Source organism: Podarcis liolepis, assembly GCF_965112155.1.
Source record: "Podarcis liolepis genome assembly, chromosome: 2".
In the NCBI taxonomy this organism is placed as follows: domain Eukaryota; kingdom Metazoa; phylum Chordata; class Lepidosauria; order Squamata; family Lacertidae; genus Podarcis; species Podarcis liolepis.
In genome coordinates, this window is record NC_139555.1 from 128,935,218 (window position 1) to 128,954,185 (window position 18,968).

Consider the following 18,968-nt stretch of genomic DNA (forward strand, 5'->3'; position numbering starts at 1 on the left):
CAATGCAATTCTGGGCTGCATCAATAGGAGTATAGCATCTAGATCAAGGGAAGTAATAGTGCCACTGTATTCTGCTCTGGTCAGACCTCACCTGGAGTACTGTGTCCAGTTCTGGGCACCACAATTCAAGAAGGACACTGACAAACTGGAACGTGTCCAGAGGAGGGCACCCAAAATGGTCAAAGGCCTGGAAACGATGCCTTATGAGGAACGGCTAAGGGAGCTGGGCATGTTTAGCCTGGAGAAGAGGAGGTTAAGGGGTGATATGATAGCCATGTTCAAATATATAAAAGGATGTCGCATAGAGGAGGGAGAAAGGTTGTTTTCTGCTGCTCCAGAGAAGCGGACACGGAGCAATGGATCCAAACTACAAGAAAGAAGATTCCACCTAAACATTAGGAAGAGCTTCCTGACAGTAAGAGCTGTTTGACAGTGGAATTTGCTGCCAAGGAGTGTGGTGGAGTCTCCTACTTTGGAGGTCTTTAAGCAGAGGCTTGACAACCATATGTCAGGAGTGCTCTGATGGTGTTTCCTGCTTGGCAGGGGGTTGGACTCGATGGCCCTTGTGGTCTCTTCCAACTCTAGGATTCTATGATTCTATGAAATAGGCACCACTCCGGCGGGAAGGTAAATGGCGTTTCCTTGTGCTGCTCTGGTTCGCCAGAAGCGGCTTCGTCCTGCTGGCCACATGACCCAGCTGTACGCCGGCTCCCTCGGCCAGTGAAGCGAGATGAGCGCCACAACCCTAGAGTCGGCCACGACTGGACCTAATGGTCAGGGGTCTCTTTACCCTTTACCTAAGCTCCTGAAGGTTGTGGGGCCCTTGATATGTCCAGTTGTCCTTTGTCAACAACAAATTGTCACTGTTTTGTGTTGAATATATGCTATATGCTAATTTATGGACCTAAGAGGGATCTTAAAGCCATTTGCACATAACAAAATAGGAGCTGAGGCAGCACAAAACACTGTTGCTGTATGAAGTTTTTATTGTATTTGTTTTTTATCTTATATTTTGGAAATGTGCCTCGTTTCCCCCCCTTTGGTCTTTTAGGGGGCCCGTGAGAGAGAGCGGGGCCCTAAGCTAGAAGTATTTATCTCCTTGACCTCGAATTATTATGAAAAATGAGGCCCCTCCGCCCCCCCCCCATTCCTTGGAAGGCCAGAGCAGAGCCATCATCGTGTTTTTCGGTGGGGGAGGGGGGGCAGCGGCATTTGGGGCCGCGCAAGAGACAGGGCAAGGGGGGGACCGGACTGGGCATGCGCGCGCTGCACGTTCGTGGGCGGGGCGATGACGCCAGAGGGCGGGGCGGAGAGCGGGGCGGGGCTCGTGCTCACGTGGCGCGGACGCGACGGAGAGCAGGTAGGGGGAGAGAGAGCCGAGGAGGCCCCCCCCCAAAGCAGAACCGGGGACCCCTTGCAAAGAGCCCCCCAACCCTGATCTCTGCAGGCGGGAGTCCCCCCGGTGAAGGCGGCGCCGGCGGCGGGACGCTGCCCCGGTTGAGCGGCTGCCTGCGCCCCCGGGAAAGGGGCGGGGTCCCCTTGCGCCCCCCACCCGCCCCCATGCCAGGCCGGAGCAGCCGAGCGCAGGTGGCCCGAGGCGCCTGCGGTGTAAGTAGCTGGAGTGGGGCCCCCAGACCCCCCCGATCACGCCTTCTGGGGGGCAGAGAGCCGGCCTGGCTGGGGGGCTGCTTTCTGGCTCAGTGCAGGCCTGGGGGGTAATGGGGTCCCTGCCACGCCCCCAAGCCCCCCACTTTCCTCCCCCAGGTCCTTCTCCTGGCGCTGCTGATGCCCCCTCTGCTGCGCACGGCCTGCCAGCTCTTCTCCTCCATGGCCGCCTCCGCCGGGGGCCCCTACGTCCCCGGGACCCTCTCGGCCGCCTTCGTCACCTGCCCCAACCAGACCGTCGCCAAGGAGATTGCCAGGTGAGCCCCGCCTGGGGGTTGGGATGGATGACCCCGGGGGCCCCTCTCCAATCTGCTGCTCCAGTTGGAAAGCAGGGCCACCCTGGGAGCTTCCTTCCACCTTGCCCCCTCCCCGACTGATGGCGAGGGGGGCTCTGGCCGGCCCTGAGGGTCTCTCTCTCCCTCTGCCTGCCCACCCCGCAGGGCCGTCGTGGAGAAGAAGCTGGCAGCCTGCGTCAACATCGTCCCGCAGATCACCTCCATGTGAGTGAGGAGGGCTCAGGCGTGGGCCAAGGTGGGGCTGCGAGGCGGCAGGGCACCCCAGAGAAGGGGGACGGGGGTACACTACCCACCCACCTCCCCAAACCCAGGCTGAGGGTTGGGGTTGGACTAGATGACCCCTGAGGTCCCTTCCAGGATTTTGGGGGTTTCCTTCCTGTGCAATTTCATTTCGTTATTATATTTACATACTTTTTTTATTATATACATTTCAATTACTCCCACCAGGAACTCCCAGGCCCCTTTGCACCCTCTGCAAAAGGGCTCCCCCCCCTTCCTGGGGAGCATCACAAGCCACACCCTCTTTTTATTTCATCACATTTCTGCATGGCCCACCCTTCCTTCCTGGGTGCCATATGTGGTTCTGCTGCCCCTCACAACGGCCCTGTGAGGCAGGCCACGGCCAAGAAGGGGCTCCCAGGCTCCCTCGCCTGATGCTCTAACCACTGCACCACCGCTGCCTCCCCATCTCTCTCTTGCAGCTACGAGTGGAAGGGCAAGATTGAGGAGGACTCGGAGGTGCTGCTGGTGAGTCCCTCGGCCCCCTCCTGCCCCCCCTCCCTATAGGTCCACAGAGGCGAGGGGGAAAGCGGCCTCCAAACGCCCAGCTGCACCGTCTGGTCCTTGGACTGCTCCACTGTGCTGGGGGGCAGGGAAGCCCCCCATTAAGGAGGTGCTGTGTTGGGCACCTGGGAGGGATTTCTGGCCTGGCGCCCCCCCCCCAGGCCAGGAGGGGGCAGAAGCAGCCCAGAATACGTTGGGAGGCTGCTCAGAGCATCCCCTCTAACCATTGGGCAACACTTCCAGTCGATGAACGCTTCGCATTCAGATCCTGCCTCTCCCCCCAACAGATGATCAAGACGCGCAGCTCTCGTGCCTCGGCCCTGGCAGAGTTTGTCCGGTGAGTCGCTGGGGGTGAGGATGGCCGGGGGGACACACACATTGAAGGACCCCCACTCCAGCCCCGCTGCGAGGTGACGCCCCCTTTTCTGCCCCTGCAGGTCGGTGCACCCTTACGAAGTGGCGGAGGTGATCGCTGTCCCCATCCAACAGGGGAACCCTCCCTACCTGCAGTGGGTCGAGGAGACTGTCCCAGAGTGAAGCGGAGGGGCTGGAGGGCGCCCCACGGCCAAGAAGGTTTTAGGAGGAGAGCGGAAATAAACACCTCTCCGCCCCTGCCTGGTGGGGAGAAAGCCAAGGTGGTGTGGTCTGAATCTGTCCCGGGGGGCAGGAGGTGGGGGTCCGGGGAGGGGTCTCTGCCAGGCAGGCTTTGGCCTGCAAACTGCCCTGATCTCTCGAAACTGGACCCGCGAAGCAGCTGCCCCAAGATCAGGTTTCGGGAATGATGCGACGTCCCTCCTCCGCCGGCCCCCCTAAATGGGCTCTTGTCCAGCCCCAGGCAGGGCTCCCCGCCCCACAGCCAGCCAGGTGGGATCCTGGCCCCCTGGGCTCTGCCTCCGAAAGGCAGTCCTTCCTCAAGCAGCAGAGTTAACCTGCGGAACTCCCTCCCACTGGAGCCAGTGATGGCGGGCACGCTCCGCCTCCCCGGTCAGCGGCAGCCAATTCTTCCGATTGCCAGTTGCTGGAAAACACAGGAGGAGCAATAGAAGCGTGGGCTGGCAGAGCTGGCAGGGACCCTGGGGGTCATCTAGCCCAACCCCCTGGAATGGGGGGGGCTCGAACCCGCAACCCTGAGATTCAGAGCCTCGTCCTCTCCTGATCCCGCCACCCCAGCAGTCCTGCCAAGGGAGCCCCCAGGCCCAGCAGCAGTCTATCTCGAGTCCTTGGGGTTTTGGGCCAGGAGGCTGGGCTGGACGGGCCTGATCCGGCAGGTGCTTCTGATGCTTTTAGGTGGGGTTTTTTTGGGGGGGGTCTTGGGCCCCAGGAAGCAGCTGCAGGCGGCAAAGTCTTGCCCAGAAGCTCTTTTATTCGGAAGTGCTTTGTACAACAGTCAGTCTAGCAGCAGCAGAGGCAGTACTACAGGCGCAAGGGGGGGCTGTGTGTGTTTGGGGGCAGCCGAGGGGGGGGGCCCTCTCTCTCTCTCCCACTCAGGCCTCTTTAAATAATACCTTTAACCAACAAACAGTAAAAAAATAAGCAGGACTCAAACTCTTTTTGGGGTCCAAGACGACGATATGGGGGGTGGGGAGCAGCGGCAGCAGCAAATAGAAGAAACTTGGGGGTCTCCTGCCCCCCCCCAAAAGCAAGAAACGGCACAGTCCACATTCCTCAAGCGGGTAGGGGGAGCCGCCCCACGGCCTGCCCCCCAGAATTGCACTTGTTGCTCTCTCCTTGGCCAGGCACATTGGGGGCCCCTCTGGGTCCCGCTTTGGGGCCCCTAAAACATGCTGCCCCCCTCCCACTCCACCAGGTACTGCACGGTGCCCTCGGTGGTGACGCGGCGAGCCAGGATGCGCACCGCCTCCCCCCGCGCCAGCCGCCCCATGGGTCCAAAGTAGCCCGAGCTGGTGGGGCCGCCGGGGGCCACGCAGAGGGCCGAGGGGGCCGGGGCAGCCTGCGGGGGCCGCTTGGGGGCCAGCGGTGCGGAGTGTCGGCGCAGGAGTGTCCGGGGGGCGGGGCCGTCATCCGCCGGAGATCGCTCTGGGCTGCCCCGCTCCGCAGGGGCGGCGTCACCGGGGTCGAGGGGGGCTCCGCTGCTGGTGCTGCAGAAGGAAAGGGGGGTCACTTGCTGCAGCCAAAGTCACCCCGAACCTCAGCTTGCCCCCCGCTTGCCCTGGACGGCCAGCGCTACAACTTCCAGCAGCCCCCGCAGTGCGGGAAGCAGGAACGAGGGTCCCGGATAGACGGGCGTCCAACCTCTGGGGAAGGAGAGGCCCCCTCCTCCTGCCTCCCGTTGCCTCCGCACAACAACCCTGTGAGGTGGCCTAGAGGAATGATAGCTGACTTCAAGGCCGCTTCACAGTTGGGGGGGGGATTTGAAGCCTGGTCTCTCCCAGGTCCTAGTCCAATGGGGCTCACAGGGGCCGCCCTGACCTGGCAGAGGGGGCACCTTGTCTGACGGCAAGAGGGTGGGCCGGATGACGTTCCCTCCCCATCGGGGTCAAACAGCCATTCAGGAGGCCGCTCACCCCACAGGCTGGAGAGCGGCACCTTGGGGGTTTTGGGCTAGAGTGGTGGTGGTGGGGCCAGTGAAGCCCCCCACTTCCATCCAAGCCCCCCTGGGGAAAGTGGGGCCACCCCTCCCTCCCTCCCTCCTGCTCACCTCAAGGTCCCTGCAGTGTTGGCCGAGGGATGGAAGGAGGCAAACATCCGGATCGGGGCGCTGCAGGATGGGGGAGAGAGAGGCAGGCGGTCAGCGTGGGGCGGGGAACGCCTCCCCCCCCCCGCCGTGGGGCTGCCTTGCTTGCCCCTCACCTCTCCTGGCAGCGGGCGTCGGTGCGGCGGAAGTTGTAGGCGCTGGAAGTGCCGCCGTAGCCGCTGTAGTTCTGGTTAGCGCTGACTGGGTGCTGCACCGCCTCCTGGGGGTGGAGAGAGGGGAGGGGGCTCTTGAGAGGGAGGCAGCAGGACACCCCTGGTCCCCCCCGCCCTTCCTGGCCCCCGGCCTACCTGAGTGAGGGCCCTCTCCAGGCGCTCCCTCTCTCGGGTGCTCCGCTGCTGCTGCTGCTCCTCCTGCTGCTGCGCCCACTGCCCCCCGCTGCCACTCGGGGCCGGCGGCTGCCCCTTGCGCCGGCGCTGTGGCTGCTGCCGTGGCGGCCCCCGCCGTCCGGCCCTCGGGCGCTCCGGCCCCTTCCCACGCCTGCCCTGCCCTGAAAGGAAGCTGTAAGAGACCCTCCTTATCTGCACGGCACGGAGGGGGGTGCCGGAGGAGCAAAGGTGGGGGAGGCCCTGCCCCCTTTCCCACCCCCTCGGGGTGGGGGAGACCCCCGGCTCACCTGCTGCCCGCGATGAAGGGGGTCCTGGGCGCGTCCCCGGAGCCGTCGGCCCCCTGGGGGGCAGGTGGGGGGACGCGGCAGTGCAGCCCAAAGAGGCCTTTGCGCTTCTTGATCTCCTTCCCGGAGATGAACCTGCAGAGGAGGCGGCTGTGATGGGGCGGCTCTTGAACCCGGCACCCGCAGCCCCCCAGGGGTCCCACGGCACCCCCTCACCTGTCCTTGTGTCCCGTCAGGGCGTTCAGCAGCTGGCTGTAGCGCTCCCCCTTCGGGGTGTCCGAGAGCTGTGGGGAAAGGGGCAGCGTCAGACCCCCGCCACCCGCAGGCCAGGGTGCCCCACCCTGAGGCCCCTTCTTGACGGGGGGGGGGGGCGGATCCGGCCTCCTGGCCCACACTGCCAATCCCCAACATTAAAGGGATCCCAGACTTTTATCGGGTCCCATCCCCTGCAATTCAAGAATGTTTTGCCCCGCATGGGACTCGAACCCACAACCCTGAGATTCAGAGTCTCGCCCCCCCCTCTTCTCCTCCTGCCCCCAGGATCCCTCCCCCCACCCACCGGCCTCTCACCTCGCCCAGCAGGAGGCTGTCCCAGTTCTCGCTGGCGAAGGGCAGGATCTCGCGCTCAAAGTCAAAGTACTTCTTCTTGCAGCAGATGCTGAGGTGGTAGAGGATGAGGTGGGCCACGTCCACCCTGCGGGGGGGGGCAGGCGGGAATCCCTCAGCGCAGCCAGCGCAGCCCCCCACCCTCCCGGCCCCCCACTCCTTCCCGGTGCCTCCTGGCCCTTGAGGTGGCGGCTTCCTTCGCTCTGGCGCCAAAACCTCCTTCCCTGTTCTGCTCTCTCTTCGCTTTCTAGATCAGCTGCTTAATTCTGACCGACTTATTCTAAGTTGCCAAGCGTGTCCCAATTATCCCAAGCGGTGTATTTGGAAATCAAGTGATAAGCAGGAAGCTGTTAATTAAAGGGCCCCAGTGGATCAGGATACACTCAAGATGTGGGGTTGTGTTTTTTTAAGGACCCACCTTCCTTTGGCTCTCTTTAAACTGCTTTTATATGGAATCACAGTTGGCAGGGACCCGAGGGTCATCCAGTCCAGCCCCCCAAGATGCAGGGACGTCCTGCCCAACGGGGGCCCCGATCCCGTGACCGAGTCTGGGCTGGGGCCAGGCCGCTGCATTGCTTTCTTGTGCTTATGCCCCCCTGCCGCCCCAAAGCGCCCCCTCACCATCTCAGGGGGAGACGCCGGACGCTCTCTGGGCCTCCCGTGCAGACGCAGCACTCAAAGACGTAGAACCTGCCGGGTGGAGCCGGGGGGGGGTCAGTCACAAGATGCCCTCGCCCTCTGACCCCCACCCTCCCCCCCCACCCAGGGCTGCCCCTCACCTGTCCCCGTAGAGCAGCGGCTTGCTGAGGCACTGGGTGCAGGCCTCGTGGAACCACTGGGCGCAGCTGCGGCACTGCAGCATCTTCAGGTTCCACCTGAGGCAGAGGAAGAGAGGGGGCCGGTCAGCTGAGCGCCCCCCGCACACAGCCCCCTCCGGTTCCAGAGGCGCCCTCCCTCCTCCCCACAAGCCCCCCTCTTCCGTGGGGGGGCAGACTCACTCTCCGGGGCCCCCACAGTAGCAGTAGCACTGCTGGCGGTTGGCGAGGTGCTCGGCGTCCCACTCCAGGGCCTTCAGCTGGTAGGGCAGGACCAGCTTCATGCCCAGCATGGCCTTGGCGTAGGGCCCCTTCTTGAGGGCGCCGCCCCGCTGCAGGAGGAGGAAAGCCGTGGGGCAGAGTCAGTGCGCGGGGCTGGGACAGAGGACCTCTGGGGGGCAGAGGAGACCACGCTTACCTTGGTGGCCACAGCAAAGACACACTGCCGGCACGTCCAGGCCCCATCGCTCAGCACCCGGGGCAGGTGGCATTCCTGGTGGTAGGCTGCGGGGGGGGGGGGGAGAGAGGAAGGAGGGTCATCAGTGGGGCAATGGGGGGCACCAGGGGCAGCTTGTGGGGCTCCTTTGGCGGACTTACCGTGGCCGCATTTCTCACACCGCACCAGCCGGTTGTCCGGGCTCACGGCCTCCGAGTGGCACACGCAGCAGGACTGCTCCTCCCCAGGCACAGCCGCTAGGAGAAAAGGCAGGGGGGGGCGTGAGGGGCCAGTCCCCCCCCCAAGGGCAGCTGGGTTCCTGCCCCAAGAGCCTCAGAAGCAAGATAGACTGCCTCTGGAGTTGGAGGCTCCATCGGGAAATAAGTGGATGGGGCCAAAGGGGGTTCTCCTCTGATCCAGCCCCCCTTCTCACCCTGGGCAGCCAGGGAATGCCCCCCCCCAAAAGCGGCTTCCGGGAACCGGCCATTCAGAACCATCCTGGTTAGGAGCCACTGATATCTCGGCAGTGGGAGGGAGTTCCACAGGTGAACTCTGCACTGGGGTCATCCCTACAGAACAAGGCGGGGTGGGGGGGAGCCAGGCCTGCAGGGGGCGGAGACTGTGGGGGACCCCAAAGAGGAGGCCCAGGGTGGCGGGGCGGGGGTGGGGTGGGGGGCATCTCCCACTGACCTGGGTTGATGTCCTTCCAGAGCACGAGGAACTGGGAGTCGTCCTCAAACTGCACCAGGCACACCTGCCGGAGGGGGTCCACCTGCGGGGGGGGGAGGGGGTGAGCAGAGACCCCCAGCCGGGGGACGGACGGACCCTCCTGTCCCCCGAGGGGAGGGGCAGCCACTGACCTTCTTGATGGTGCCCAGGTAGAGGAGGCCGTCGGTCCAGCGCGCCAGGACATCCTGGCCCTCCCAGAAGCGGGGCCAGCCGGGCGGGGCTGCGCTGGGGCCCCCGGGCGAGGGGGGCGCCCCTCCGCTGCCGGCCGCCGGCCGCTTCCAGGGCCCCGAGGTCAGGCGGGCGCTCGTCCGGGTCAGCCGGGCCGAGGCGGGGGTGGCGGGAGGCTCACTCGCCATCACATTGCGCCCCACCTGCAGCGGGGAGGGGGGGGAGAGACGGGGGTCAGGCTCCGCCCGCAGAGGACCCCCGGAGTCCTGCCCCCCTCTGCGGCTCCGCTCTGGGGGTCCCTCCCCGGTGGGCCGGGGGTCTCAGGGGCGGCGGAGCGGGACCCTCTGCGGCTCCATCCTCCCGCGGAGCGCCAGTGACGCAGCAGCCGGAGCGGGGGGCCGCGAGGGGGGATGCCGAGGGCCGGGCGGCCGAGCCCCCCAGCGCCCCCACCCGGACCCGGCACGCCCCCGCCGGGCTGGGGGGGGGCAGCGGGGGAAAGACCGCCCCCAGCTCCCAGTCGGGCCGGTGGCAGCGCCTGGGGGTCCCCCCAATGCCAGGACCCCCGGCCCCCCTCCAAGGGGATCGCCCTGCTGCAGCAGCGTCCCTGGAATGGAAGGGGGAGCTGGCCTGGGCCCTGTGTGCCCCCCCTGCCTCGGGCCCCTGACCCCCCAGCTGAATTGGGGGGAGGGAAAAGGGGGCCAGGGTCACTCGGGGTCTTCTTGAGATCGGGGGTCCCTCCCCTCCAGGCCCCGCCCCACCTGCGCAGAGGGGCAGGCGGGTGCTCAACTGGGGAAGCTGCTGCACCTGTGGAAGAGCTGCCTGTTGCCAAGGCGCGCTCCGCCGGCCTCCCCGGGGGGGCCCCCTCCCGTTTGTTTGTTTGTGTGTCTCTCCCTAGACATTGATCTCTCTCCCCGAGATCTCCCTGGCCCCGCCCCTCCCGCGCAGGCCCCGCCCCCCCGCCCGCCCGCTTCCTGCGCGCCGCGGCCGTTGCCATGGAGGGGCGGGGCCGCCTGCGGCACGCGCGCGCACTCACGCTCGCCCTCCCGCCGACGCTCCTTCCGGCGGAGGCGGGCTCGGGCGCCTTCTTTGGCGGCGCGCGTGCGCAGTGCGTCCTCCGCTCGGGCCGTGCGCCGAGGAGGGACTTAGGGGCGGAGCCGGCGCGAGTTATGCGACGACGCGGCCTGGCCGTGGGCGTAAGACGAAGAGGGCGGGTCCGGCCCGCGTGACGGGCGGCGCGGATTGGTCTCCTCCTCTCGCCGCCTCGCCATTGGCTGCCGGGCGGCGCCGCGGAGGAGGACGGGAGCTGTCCGTTTGAATCGACGGCGGTTGGGTCGGAGAGGGAAAGGGCGGCGAGGAGGAGCCGGAGGGGCGTCGAGCGCGGCGCCGGTGAGGCCTCGGGGCGCGGGCAGCAGAGGGGCCCCTTCCTCGGGCGGGAGGGACCAGCCAAGCCCCAGCAGATCAGGGGGAGGCGGCCTGAGGCCCGCGGGCGGATCCGGCCCCGTCGCCTTCTCCCTCCGGCCCGCGGAGGGGCCGGCAATCGGCGCGCTTTGACATGCGCGGAATGTGTCCTTTCCTTCTTTGTGGGGCAGAGGAATTCGCTCTCCCCCCCCTCCCCGTGTAGTCCGGCCCCCACAGGGTCTGCGGGACAGTGGACCGGCCCCTGCGGAAAAGGGTTGCTGCCCCTGTAGAGCCTCCAGGGCCAGAGGCAGCCTACCTCGAGGCCTTGGTGCTGGGGGGCATTTGCACTAGCCGGGCCTCCTTTGACCTTGCAGGCTCGGCTTCATTTCCTTGGCCTCCCACTGGCGGCTGAAGGTGTCTTGCTTCTCCCCGAAGGCCTTGCCTGGAGCTGATGGATGGTCCACCTCCCGTGAGTCACGTCTCTCTCTTGCCTGCCTCGGGCTTCGACACCCCCCTCCACCCTGCTAACTCAACGACCTTCTCTTTCTTTCTCTCTCCCCACCCCAGTTACCACTCCGGGAGCAGAAGATGAACTCTGAGGAAAAAAGTTTCCTGCTGCCGAAAGGCCCCTCCCGGCTCCCTGTGTCTGGGCTGCGCCTCAAGCGCCCGGCCAGCGATGAGAATGAGCCCCCCAAGGTGGACCGGGTGAGTTCCCAAGCCCCTCCCTTTTGCAGCATGGGGGGTGCGAATGGGGCATTGCTGTGTCCAGCAGAGAGGGACGTTGAATAGCATCAGTGAGGTGGTCAGGGACCCCTGCAGGGCATCCAGCCTGGCCCTGGAGAATAACAAGCAGCTGCCCTTTCCTTCCTCCCAGAAACGGGCTCGGGGTCCCCTGGGCCCTACCAAGCGGGGAGGACCTGTGACAGCAGCCCCCTCCGTTCCGAAGCCTCCGCCAGCGGCCCCTGGGCTCCGAGGCCACCGCCAGGCCGGTAAGCTCAGGTCGGGGGCGGGGCAGAACCTGGAGAGCCCTTCTGGACTTTGCTGTAACACAGCTTTCTTGGCAGGGGGGCGCCGCCGCTCGAGCACTCGGACACGGGGGACTGCGGGTGTGGCAGGGCCGTCCATCACAGGTAGGCAGCGGGCTGCAGAAGTGTCCCTGTTAAGGGTGCCATAGCATACCTGTAAGGAATTGATCATTTAGAGGAGCAGCACCCATCGTGTTATTTTTCAAAAATATTATAAATATTGTTGTATTGATTTCCATTACAGTGGTACCTTGCTTCTCAAACGGCTTAGTTGTTGAACAAATTGGCTCCTGAATGCCGGAAACCTGGAAGTAAGCTTTCCAGTTTGCGAACGTTTTTTAGAAGCTGAACATCCGACACAGCTTCCGAATGAGTGCAGGATGCCAATCGGAAGTCGTCCCTTGGTTTGCGAATGGTTTCTGGAGTCTTGGACTCCTGGAACGGATGAAGTTTGAGAACCAAGCCACCACTGTATAAAAAACAATGGCATTGCATAGCTAACCTATGGAACTTCCTCCCACAGGAGGTAGTGATAGCTACTAACTTGGATGGCTTTACAAGAGGATTAAACAGATGCAGGTCTGAGAGGGCAATCAATGGCTACTAGCCGTGATGTCTGTGCTCTGCTTCTATGGCTGGAGGCAGAAATTCTTCTGGATACCTGTTGCTGGAAGCCACAAAGGGGGGGGGGGAGGGCTCTTGGGCTTGAATCCTGCTCTCTGGTTTCCCACAGGAAACTGTTTGGCCACTGAGAACAGGATGCTGGGCTAGACAGGCCCCCTTGGGCCTGATCCAGTTATGTTCTTACAACACCAGGCAGCTATCTTTGCTGGACTCTTTTTGGCACCTGCTGAAGCCATTTTAGTTTTGGCAAGCTGATTCAGACGTGTAGAATGTGGGTTCCCCGTAATCCTGCATCTGGTGCCCCTTTAACTTGTGTGCATTCAGTGCAGGAAACAATATAAAAAGTTTGGAGAAGGGCTGGGGAAAATGCTCTGGCAATCCTGCCCACCATTAAATCCAGCATATTTCAGCTATACGTGATTTTGACTTTAGGCGCAATCCGTGGAATGGAACCCCCCCACATATGTTGCTTTAATCTGTCTTGAGCTCCTTGCTGATTTTATGTTTAGAAGTATTACTATTGTTTGGAGATATTTCATGAAGCAATGGAGGGGAGACAGGGTCCCCTTGGGAATCCTTTCACTGCTTCATGTCTCGTTCCTTGTTTCCCAGCAGGATCCCGTCGGACGGTGGCTGCGGCAGCCCCTAAGCCAGGTAAGGCCTAGAGAAGGGAGGGAGGTGCCCCCCCTGTGCCCTCCTTGAGCCGCCACCGGGACCCTCACACTGTCCTCTCTCTATCCCTCTCCCCTTGGCAGCCGCTGCTCCTGCCGCTGCTGGCGGGGGTGAGAAGAAGCGGGCCCCCTGGGACTTGAAGGGGCAAGTGAGCGACTTGCGGGCCAAAGTGGGGACCTACAAGGAGAAGGCCCAGGGGCTGGCCGGGGAGAATGAGGCCCTGAGGCATCAGCTGAACCAGCTGGAGGGGGAGCTGAAGCAGGCGACGGCCCGCAACCAGCAGCTGGAGGGGCGGAACAGGTGAGCGAGCAGCAGCCTGAGAAGGGCATGGCGGACTCCTTCTGCTACGCCTGCTGCAGGACCTGACCTCTGCCCTACCCTCTTTTGGCAGTGCCCTGGCCTTGGAGCTGCAGACCTGCCAAGCGCAGGCCACAGAGAGCCTGCAGAGGGTGGAGCAGCTGGTGAAGCAGGAGCAGCAGCTGCAGGAGACCGTCAAGAGCCAGAGCCAGGCCATCCGGGAGCTGGAAACCGCTGGCCGCAAAGCCAGGGAGGCCAAGGAGGATTTGGCTGCCCAGCTGGAGGCCAGAGAGGTGAGGGGGGCTGGGGACCCTTCCACCCACCCTTTAATGGAGAGACTGTTGGCCTCCACGAGGTGAGGAATCCTTGGGACTAGCCAACATCTGCTTGTGACTCCTGCGTTGCAGCGGGTTGGACTAGATGTCCCGTAGGTACCCTTCTGATTCCACAATGCCAGAATCAAGATCAAAGTTAAGGGGTGGGTCCTCAGCCCCAGAAAAGAGAGCTAGATACCTAAAAAAATACTGTTTTAAAATTTTTTAAAAAATATTTTCAACATATAATATAATACAAACCAAACTAGTTTAAAGAAAGATAATAAGATGAGAGAAAGACGTTGCAAACACTTTTGTAAATCAAGAATTTTTTAATAAAAGATAATAAGAAATACAGAAAAAAGCAATAAAAGGTGGGAAGATAAGGAGAAAAAGAAAGAAAATAAATAAAAATCACAACAGTAATAGTAATAATCACAATAAAACACAAAATTTTATGTGTCTAGCCCTCTATCATACTTATATCTTAATCTTCAATCCCCCCCCCCATACAGAGAAGTGTATCCCTCTCAGCTCTCGCTTCCCCTCTCCTCAGCCTCACACCCTGTTTCTCACACAAGTCCCTCTTCTATCCATCGCAAGAGGGCCCTAGATATCTGTCTGGTGGAATTGCTAAGCTCTGCTGTGTCTGTTCCTGCTGGTGCTTTTCCTTTCCCAGCTGAGGAAGCCTGCATTTGCCGCCTCCTCCCTGAACTGTTGCCTGGCTGAGAGGGCGGGTGGGCGGCTCTGGGTTTGAGGTGGCCCGTCCCTCACTGCCCCTGGGGTTTCTCTGATGCAGGCGGAACTGCGCCTGGCGCAGGAGAGCCTGGCCCAGCGGGCGCAGGAGAATGAGGCGCTGGCAGCACGCCAGGCCCAGCTGGAGCAGAAGCTGCACGAGTCGGAGATGGAGCGGCGCTCCCTGCACAACGCCGTCCAGGAGCTGAAGGTGGGCCGGTGGTGGGGGGGGCTGGCGCTGGGGGTCCCTTTGTGGGGCTGGGTGCTGACGAGTCCCCGCTCCCTCCAGGGCAACATCCGTGTCTTCTGCCGCGTGCGCCCCCTGCTGAGCAGCGAGAAGGAGGCCCAGAAGCAGGGGGTGAGCCACCTCCGCTTCCCGCCAGACGACAGCAAGAGCCTGGTCTTATCCAAGGCGGAGGAGGTCAGTCTGGGGGTGGGGGGACAAGGCGGTTGTCGAAGTCTTGCTGGCATCTTGGGCTGTCACAGTTGCCAGGGGACGTCAGGAAGTCTCAACCTGCCGCAGAGCCTGCCGAGAGCCAGTGTGGTGTAGTGGTTAAGAGCGGTGGACTCGTAATCTGGGGAACCGGGTTCGCGTCTCCGCTCCTCCACATGCAGCTGCTGGGTGACCTTGGGCCAGTCACCCTTCTCTGAAGTCTCTCAGCAACACTCACCTCACAGAGTGTTTGTTGTGGGGGAGGAAGGGAAAGGAGAATGTTAGCCGCTTTGAGACTCCTTTGGGTAATGATAAAGCGGGATATCAAATCCAAACTCCTCCTCTTCTTCAAATAAGCCAGTGTTGTTCCTGCAATGACCTTTTACAGCAGGGTGGTGCAGGAGCAGGAGAAACCCAAATGTTGATGGTCGGCCCAAGGCCAGCAGACCCAATGCCAGCTGATGGATGTGTGTGTGTGTGTGTGTGTGTGTGTGTGTGTGTGTGCGAGAGAGAGCATTGTGGCCCCGGGAGAGCTGGCCAAGGGGGAACATGGCCCCTGTCACCACTTAGTCAGTAGAGGCTCATAATCTTAGAGTTGTGGGTTCAAGTCTTGCTTGGGGGGTGGACCTCGTAGATGAGCCTCGTGGGTCCTTCCAACTCTGCAATTCTTTGATTCTCTGCCAGTCCCACGTTGGCCGGGAGCGAAAAGAGGACATTGTCTATGAGTTCAACTTTGACCAGGTCTTCCCTCCGTCCAGCTCCCAGGAGGAGGTCTTTGAGGAGATCTCTCTGCTTGTGCAGGTAAGGAAAAGCATTTTATTCTGTCAACCACCCTGAGATCTTTTAATGAAGAAGAGCACATGAATCAATCAAATAAATATATAGAATAAATACATTAAGGGGGGAAGCGGCCCAGTTCTTCTAGTTTGTTATTATGTTGAGCATGGTACAGTCGTATCTTGGCCCTCAAATGCCTTGGTACTCGTACACTTTGGCTCCTGAACGTAAGTAAGTGTTCCAATTCCCCAACATTCTTTGGCAGCCTTAGTTTTGGAACGGACTCGGTTCGTCAACCAAGGTGCCACTGTATGATGATGATGATCATGGTGATGATTACCCGGCTGATTTGGCTGGTTTGTCCTGTGAGCCTTGGCTGAAGGGTGGTCTGGAAATTCCACATAGGGCGGCTCTCCCCCTCCGGGGGCAGGTGGGGTCTGGTGGACGCCAGCCTGACGGCTTCCCTTCCTCCCCGCAGTCGGCCTTGGACGGCTACCACGTCTGCATCTTTGCCTACGGGCAGACGGGGAGTGGCAAGACATACACCATGGAGGGCCCCGACTGCCAGGACCCTTCCACGGCCGGCATGATCCCCCGCGCAGTGCAGCAGATCTTCAGGAAAGCCCGGGAGATGGAGGCCAAAGGCTGGAAGGTGGGGGCAGAGAGGGAAAGCGGTTGCAGGTGTCCAAATGGGGTGGAGACACCCGCTGCATTCACTCGCCATGCTGCAATTGCCAGGGTGGTTTCACACTGGGCTTGGGAGCTCCCAGAGAGGGCGCTGGTGAGAGAGGTTCTCCCAAGCCCTCTGAGCACTCGGGGAGGGGGCTGCCTCCTTCACCCTCACCCGCCCCACAGGATGGTGAGATCGCCAGCGTTTTTCTGCAGGGCCTTCCGTTCAGCCTCACAAGATCCCCTGAACACCCGAGGGCTGGCCTGTCTGAACTCCTGGGCCTCACCTTTGGAAGCCTCCTCTGCAGGCCATCTTGGAATAGCCATGCCAGTTGGTCCCCGAGTCTGAGCTGGGAGCGATGTGCTGGCTGGGCACGCGCCACCCCAGCCGCCTTCCCTGGTATGATCCTGCCCCTCTGCCTGTCTCCTCCCAGTACCATTTCACTGCCAACTTCCTGGAGATCTACAATGAGTCTCTGCGGGACCTGCTGGTGTTGCGCCCTGAGCGGGGCTCTGAGCTGGAGATCCGGCGAGTGAGCCAGTGCACGGAGGAACTGCACGTTCCCAACCTCTGCTACGTCCCCGTTGCTTCGGAGCAAGAGGTACCGCGGTTGGGGGGGCAGCTGTCTGTCTGGGATTTTGGGGGAATGGGAAATGGGGTTCCAGCGGTGCAGGGGGTTGGGTAATGACCCTTGGGGTCCCCTTCCAACACTACTATACTTCCGCTCTCTGCACTGTGTCCGGCCCCCAGCCTGTTTGCAAGGGGTGGAGGAGAGGCAGAAGCCAGAGAACCAGCCCCATTGTGACCCATTTTAGGGCCTTGGTCTGGGGACAAGGCAGCCAGAGTGTGTCTGCATCCAAAGCCTCTGAGGGGAGGAGCAGAGGGAGGAATATGGGGTTGGGCTAGATGACCCTGGGGGCTCCCCTCCGACTGTGAGAGGCTTCTGTATGAAGGCATGACCCATCCTGCCTTTCTGGAGAGCTCAGATCACCTGGGTCTTGGCCCCTCGGCTCCTTATGGGGCTTCTGCCTGTCCTCGAGTTCCCAGAGGAAGAACTCCCCCCATGCTTCCCTTTCTATTTGCAGGCAATGGTAGAAACTCCAATGTAGAGGCTAGGCACCAAGCGGCTCCTTAAACCAAGCTTAAACTCACCCAAATGGGATGTCTCGTTGCCATTTTGGGGCCAGGGGTTCTAAAGTCTTATTTTTCAAATGATGGCCTGACTGACTGATTCTCAGTTAAACATCTGGCTAATTCAGATGACCACCTTGAGCTGGGATTGGGGCAGTCCACATATCTTGGCCTATTCCCACTTCTTTTTCTTAACGGTACATTCAGAATATAAGAATATTCTTTGCAACTGAGAGTGGGGCAGTGGGGGCGGGGGAGTGAAGTCAGGTGAGAACAATGCACTGCCATTGTTCACTGCTCCTGCTCAGGCTGCTGAGAGAAACCGTTTTGGTTCCTGATACTCATTCTGATTGTGCAGCTAAAATGTAACGGATAGAATTCTATAGGATGAGGTCCTCGTGTGTGGAAACCGCCTCGCTCCAAGGATTCCCAGGCTTGCCCCTCCAGGCGGTGATGTCCAACGCCATCTGGCGCCCGGGCATCTCAGTTTGGTCGCAAGTAGCCAATAGCCAAGGGGGGAATGTGCCCGGCTAGCCTCTTCACGCTGTTTGCCAGGGGCTGGCCAGGGCCAGAGGATCTCAGGGGTCCCTTCTGACTGCCATTCTCCGCTTCCTGCCCCCTGCTTGCTCCTTCAGGTGCTGAAGCTGCTCCAGAGGGCCAAAGCCAACCGCTCGGTGGCCAAGACCAATCTCAACGAGCGCTCTTCCCGCAGCCACAGCCTCTTCCAGCTGCGCATCGAGGGCCACAACGCCAACCGGGAGCTGCACACCTCCTGTGAGTGTAGCCGGCCCCACGATCCCCTGCCGAAACCCTTCCCTGCCCTGGCCCAGAGGCGCAGGCGCTCCCTTGCTCCCCCTCCTCTAGGCCAGGCACTCTGTCCCTGGTCCCAGCACCCACCCTTCTCCCTCCACCCTCACCCCTCCTTTGTCCCCCCGGCAGCCGTGCTGAGCTTGGTGGACCTGGCTGGCAGCGAGCGCCTGGACAGGTCCCTCTCCACCGGCGACCGCCTCAAGGAGACCCAGGCCATCAACAGCAGCCTCTCCAACCTGGGCCTGGTCATCACCGCCCTCAGCAACAAGGTAGGCGTGTGCCTCCGGGGGGGAGAGTCCTGGCCAGCCGTGGGGCAGCCCTTTGCAGCCCCACAGCCCGCCTCCCGCAGTGCACTGGTCTTCTGCGAGGGTGAGGATGTGGCGTCCAGCGCTGTCTCACGTGTGGGGTGCCCACCTATCGGGGGCTCTAGAGCTGTGATTCCTTCCAACTCAACAATTCGATCAGGAATGGGACAGCCTCACGATGCTGGCGGAACCGGCCTGCCCTAAGTGGGGAGGAGGGGCCCCACACATTTCCCCTTCCTGCACCCATCCTTGTCCGCTTCCTTTGCCCCCTTGCAGGAGGCCCATGTGCCCTACCGGAACAGCAAGCTGACCTACCTCCTCCAGAACTCCTTAGGCGGCAATTCCAAGATGTGAGTCGGCAAGGAGGGAGTTGATGGCTCCCCTCCCCTTTGAGGCCTGGTCTGCGCTGTCCTGCCAGGAACGCAGGGGGTTGGGCTAGATGACCCCTTTCAACCCAGAGGTCTCTGACAGGGGGGCCATGCACCCCCCTTGAGGCAGCCTCTGTTTCTCCTCACCCTCTCCTCCGGCCTTTCCCCCCAGGCTGATGTTCGTGAACATCTCGCCCTCGGAGGAGAACTTTGCCGAGTCCCTCAATTCCCTTCGCTTTGCCAGAAAGGTAAGTGGCTGTAGCATCCGGCTGGGGGGCGGGGAGGTCCTTTCTCTGGGCTGCTTGCAGAATCTCCTCTGCGGAAGGGGCATCCTGACCGCAGCTGGATGGAGGAGGTGGCGGCAGCAGCAGCTGTGGGAACCAGTTTCTGGCCCCCAAAATCTGCCCGGTCTTGCCTTGCAGGTCAATGAATGTGTCATTGGCACAGCGTCAAATCGGAAGTGAGGGCGGCGGAGGCGGCTGGTCTTTCTGCTTCTCGGATAGCGACCCCCATTCTTACTCTTTTGTCTTTTAAAGTCTTGATACTTTTTTTGTAATAAATGTTTATATTTCTGAATTTATATTC

At 61.7% G+C, this 18,968-nt stretch overlaps 3 protein-coding genes across 8 annotated transcripts; 2 read left to right on the forward strand and 1 right to left on the reverse strand.

The window, feature by feature from the left end:
- Window positions 1–1,288: 1,288 nt before the first annotated feature.
- CUTA (cutA divalent cation tolerance homolog) lies at window positions 1,289–3,378 on the forward strand (the record flags this gene model as incomplete). 2 transcript variants are annotated; one of them, XM_083490672.1, is made up of 6 exons in its annotated part: window positions 1,289–1,360; window positions 1,765–1,922; window positions 2,106–2,165; window positions 2,663–2,708; window positions 3,032–3,081; window positions 3,182–3,378. In XM_083490672.1, 6 exons carry the CDS (start codon window positions 1,289–1,291, stop codon window positions 3,279–3,281), a joined length of 486 nt encoding a protein of 161 aa, XP_083346798.1. In that variant the 3' UTR covers window positions 3,282–3,378. The 2 variants fall into 2 exon arrangements, with proteins under 2 accessions (XP_083346798.1, XP_083346799.1); XM_083490673.1 differs by having other exon boundaries at window positions 1,359–1,608.
- Window positions 3,379–4,087: 709 nt separating this feature from the next.
- PHF1 (PHD finger protein 1) lies at window positions 4,088–9,747 on the reverse strand. 2 transcript variants are annotated; one of them, XM_083490814.1, is made up of 15 exons: window positions 9,629–9,747; window positions 8,788–9,027; window positions 8,618–8,699; window positions 8,089–8,184; window positions 7,910–7,995; window positions 7,675–7,823; window positions 7,456–7,551; window positions 7,298–7,366; window positions 6,641–6,764; window positions 6,287–6,354; window positions 6,074–6,205; window positions 5,748–5,958; window positions 5,556–5,659; window positions 5,404–5,463; window positions 4,088–4,843 (listed from the first exon to the last, which is right to left on the reverse strand). In XM_083490814.1, exons 2-15 carry the CDS (start codon window positions 9,010–9,012, stop codon window positions 4,519–4,521), a joined length of 1,827 nt encoding a protein of 608 aa, XP_083346940.1. In that variant the 5' UTR covers window positions 9,013–9,027; window positions 9,629–9,747; the 3' UTR covers window positions 4,088–4,518. The 2 variants fall into 2 exon arrangements, with proteins under 2 accessions (XP_083346940.1, XP_083346939.1); XM_083490813.1 differs by having other exon boundaries at window positions 9,583–9,702.
- A 125-nt stretch (window positions 9,748–9,872) lies between these two features.
- On the forward strand, window positions 9,873–18,963 carry KIFC1 (kinesin family member C1). Of its 4 annotated transcripts, none has more exons than XM_083493700.1 (18): window positions 9,873–10,210; window positions 10,597–10,691; window positions 10,790–10,927; window positions 11,097–11,211; window positions 11,287–11,352; window positions 12,487–12,525; window positions 12,627–12,843; window positions 12,935–13,133; window positions 13,954–14,100; window positions 14,179–14,310; window positions 15,007–15,123; window positions 15,578–15,751; window positions 16,203–16,370; window positions 17,536–17,674; window positions 17,840–17,979; window positions 18,292–18,365; window positions 18,556–18,631; window positions 18,806–18,963. In XM_083493700.1, exons 2-18 carry the CDS (start codon window positions 10,674–10,676, stop codon window positions 18,845–18,847), a joined length of 2,001 nt encoding a protein of 666 aa, XP_083349826.1. In that variant the 5' UTR covers window positions 9,873–10,210; window positions 10,597–10,673; the 3' UTR covers window positions 18,848–18,963. The 4 variants fall into 4 exon arrangements, with proteins under 4 accessions (XP_083349826.1, XP_083349827.1, XP_083349825.1 ...); XM_083493699.1 differs by having other exon boundaries at window positions 10,063–10,210; window positions 12,484–12,525; XM_083493701.1 differs by lacking the exon at window positions 10,597–10,691 and having other exon boundaries at window positions 10,062–10,210; window positions 12,484–12,525.
- The last annotated feature ends 5 nt before the right edge of the window (window positions 18,964–18,968 follow it).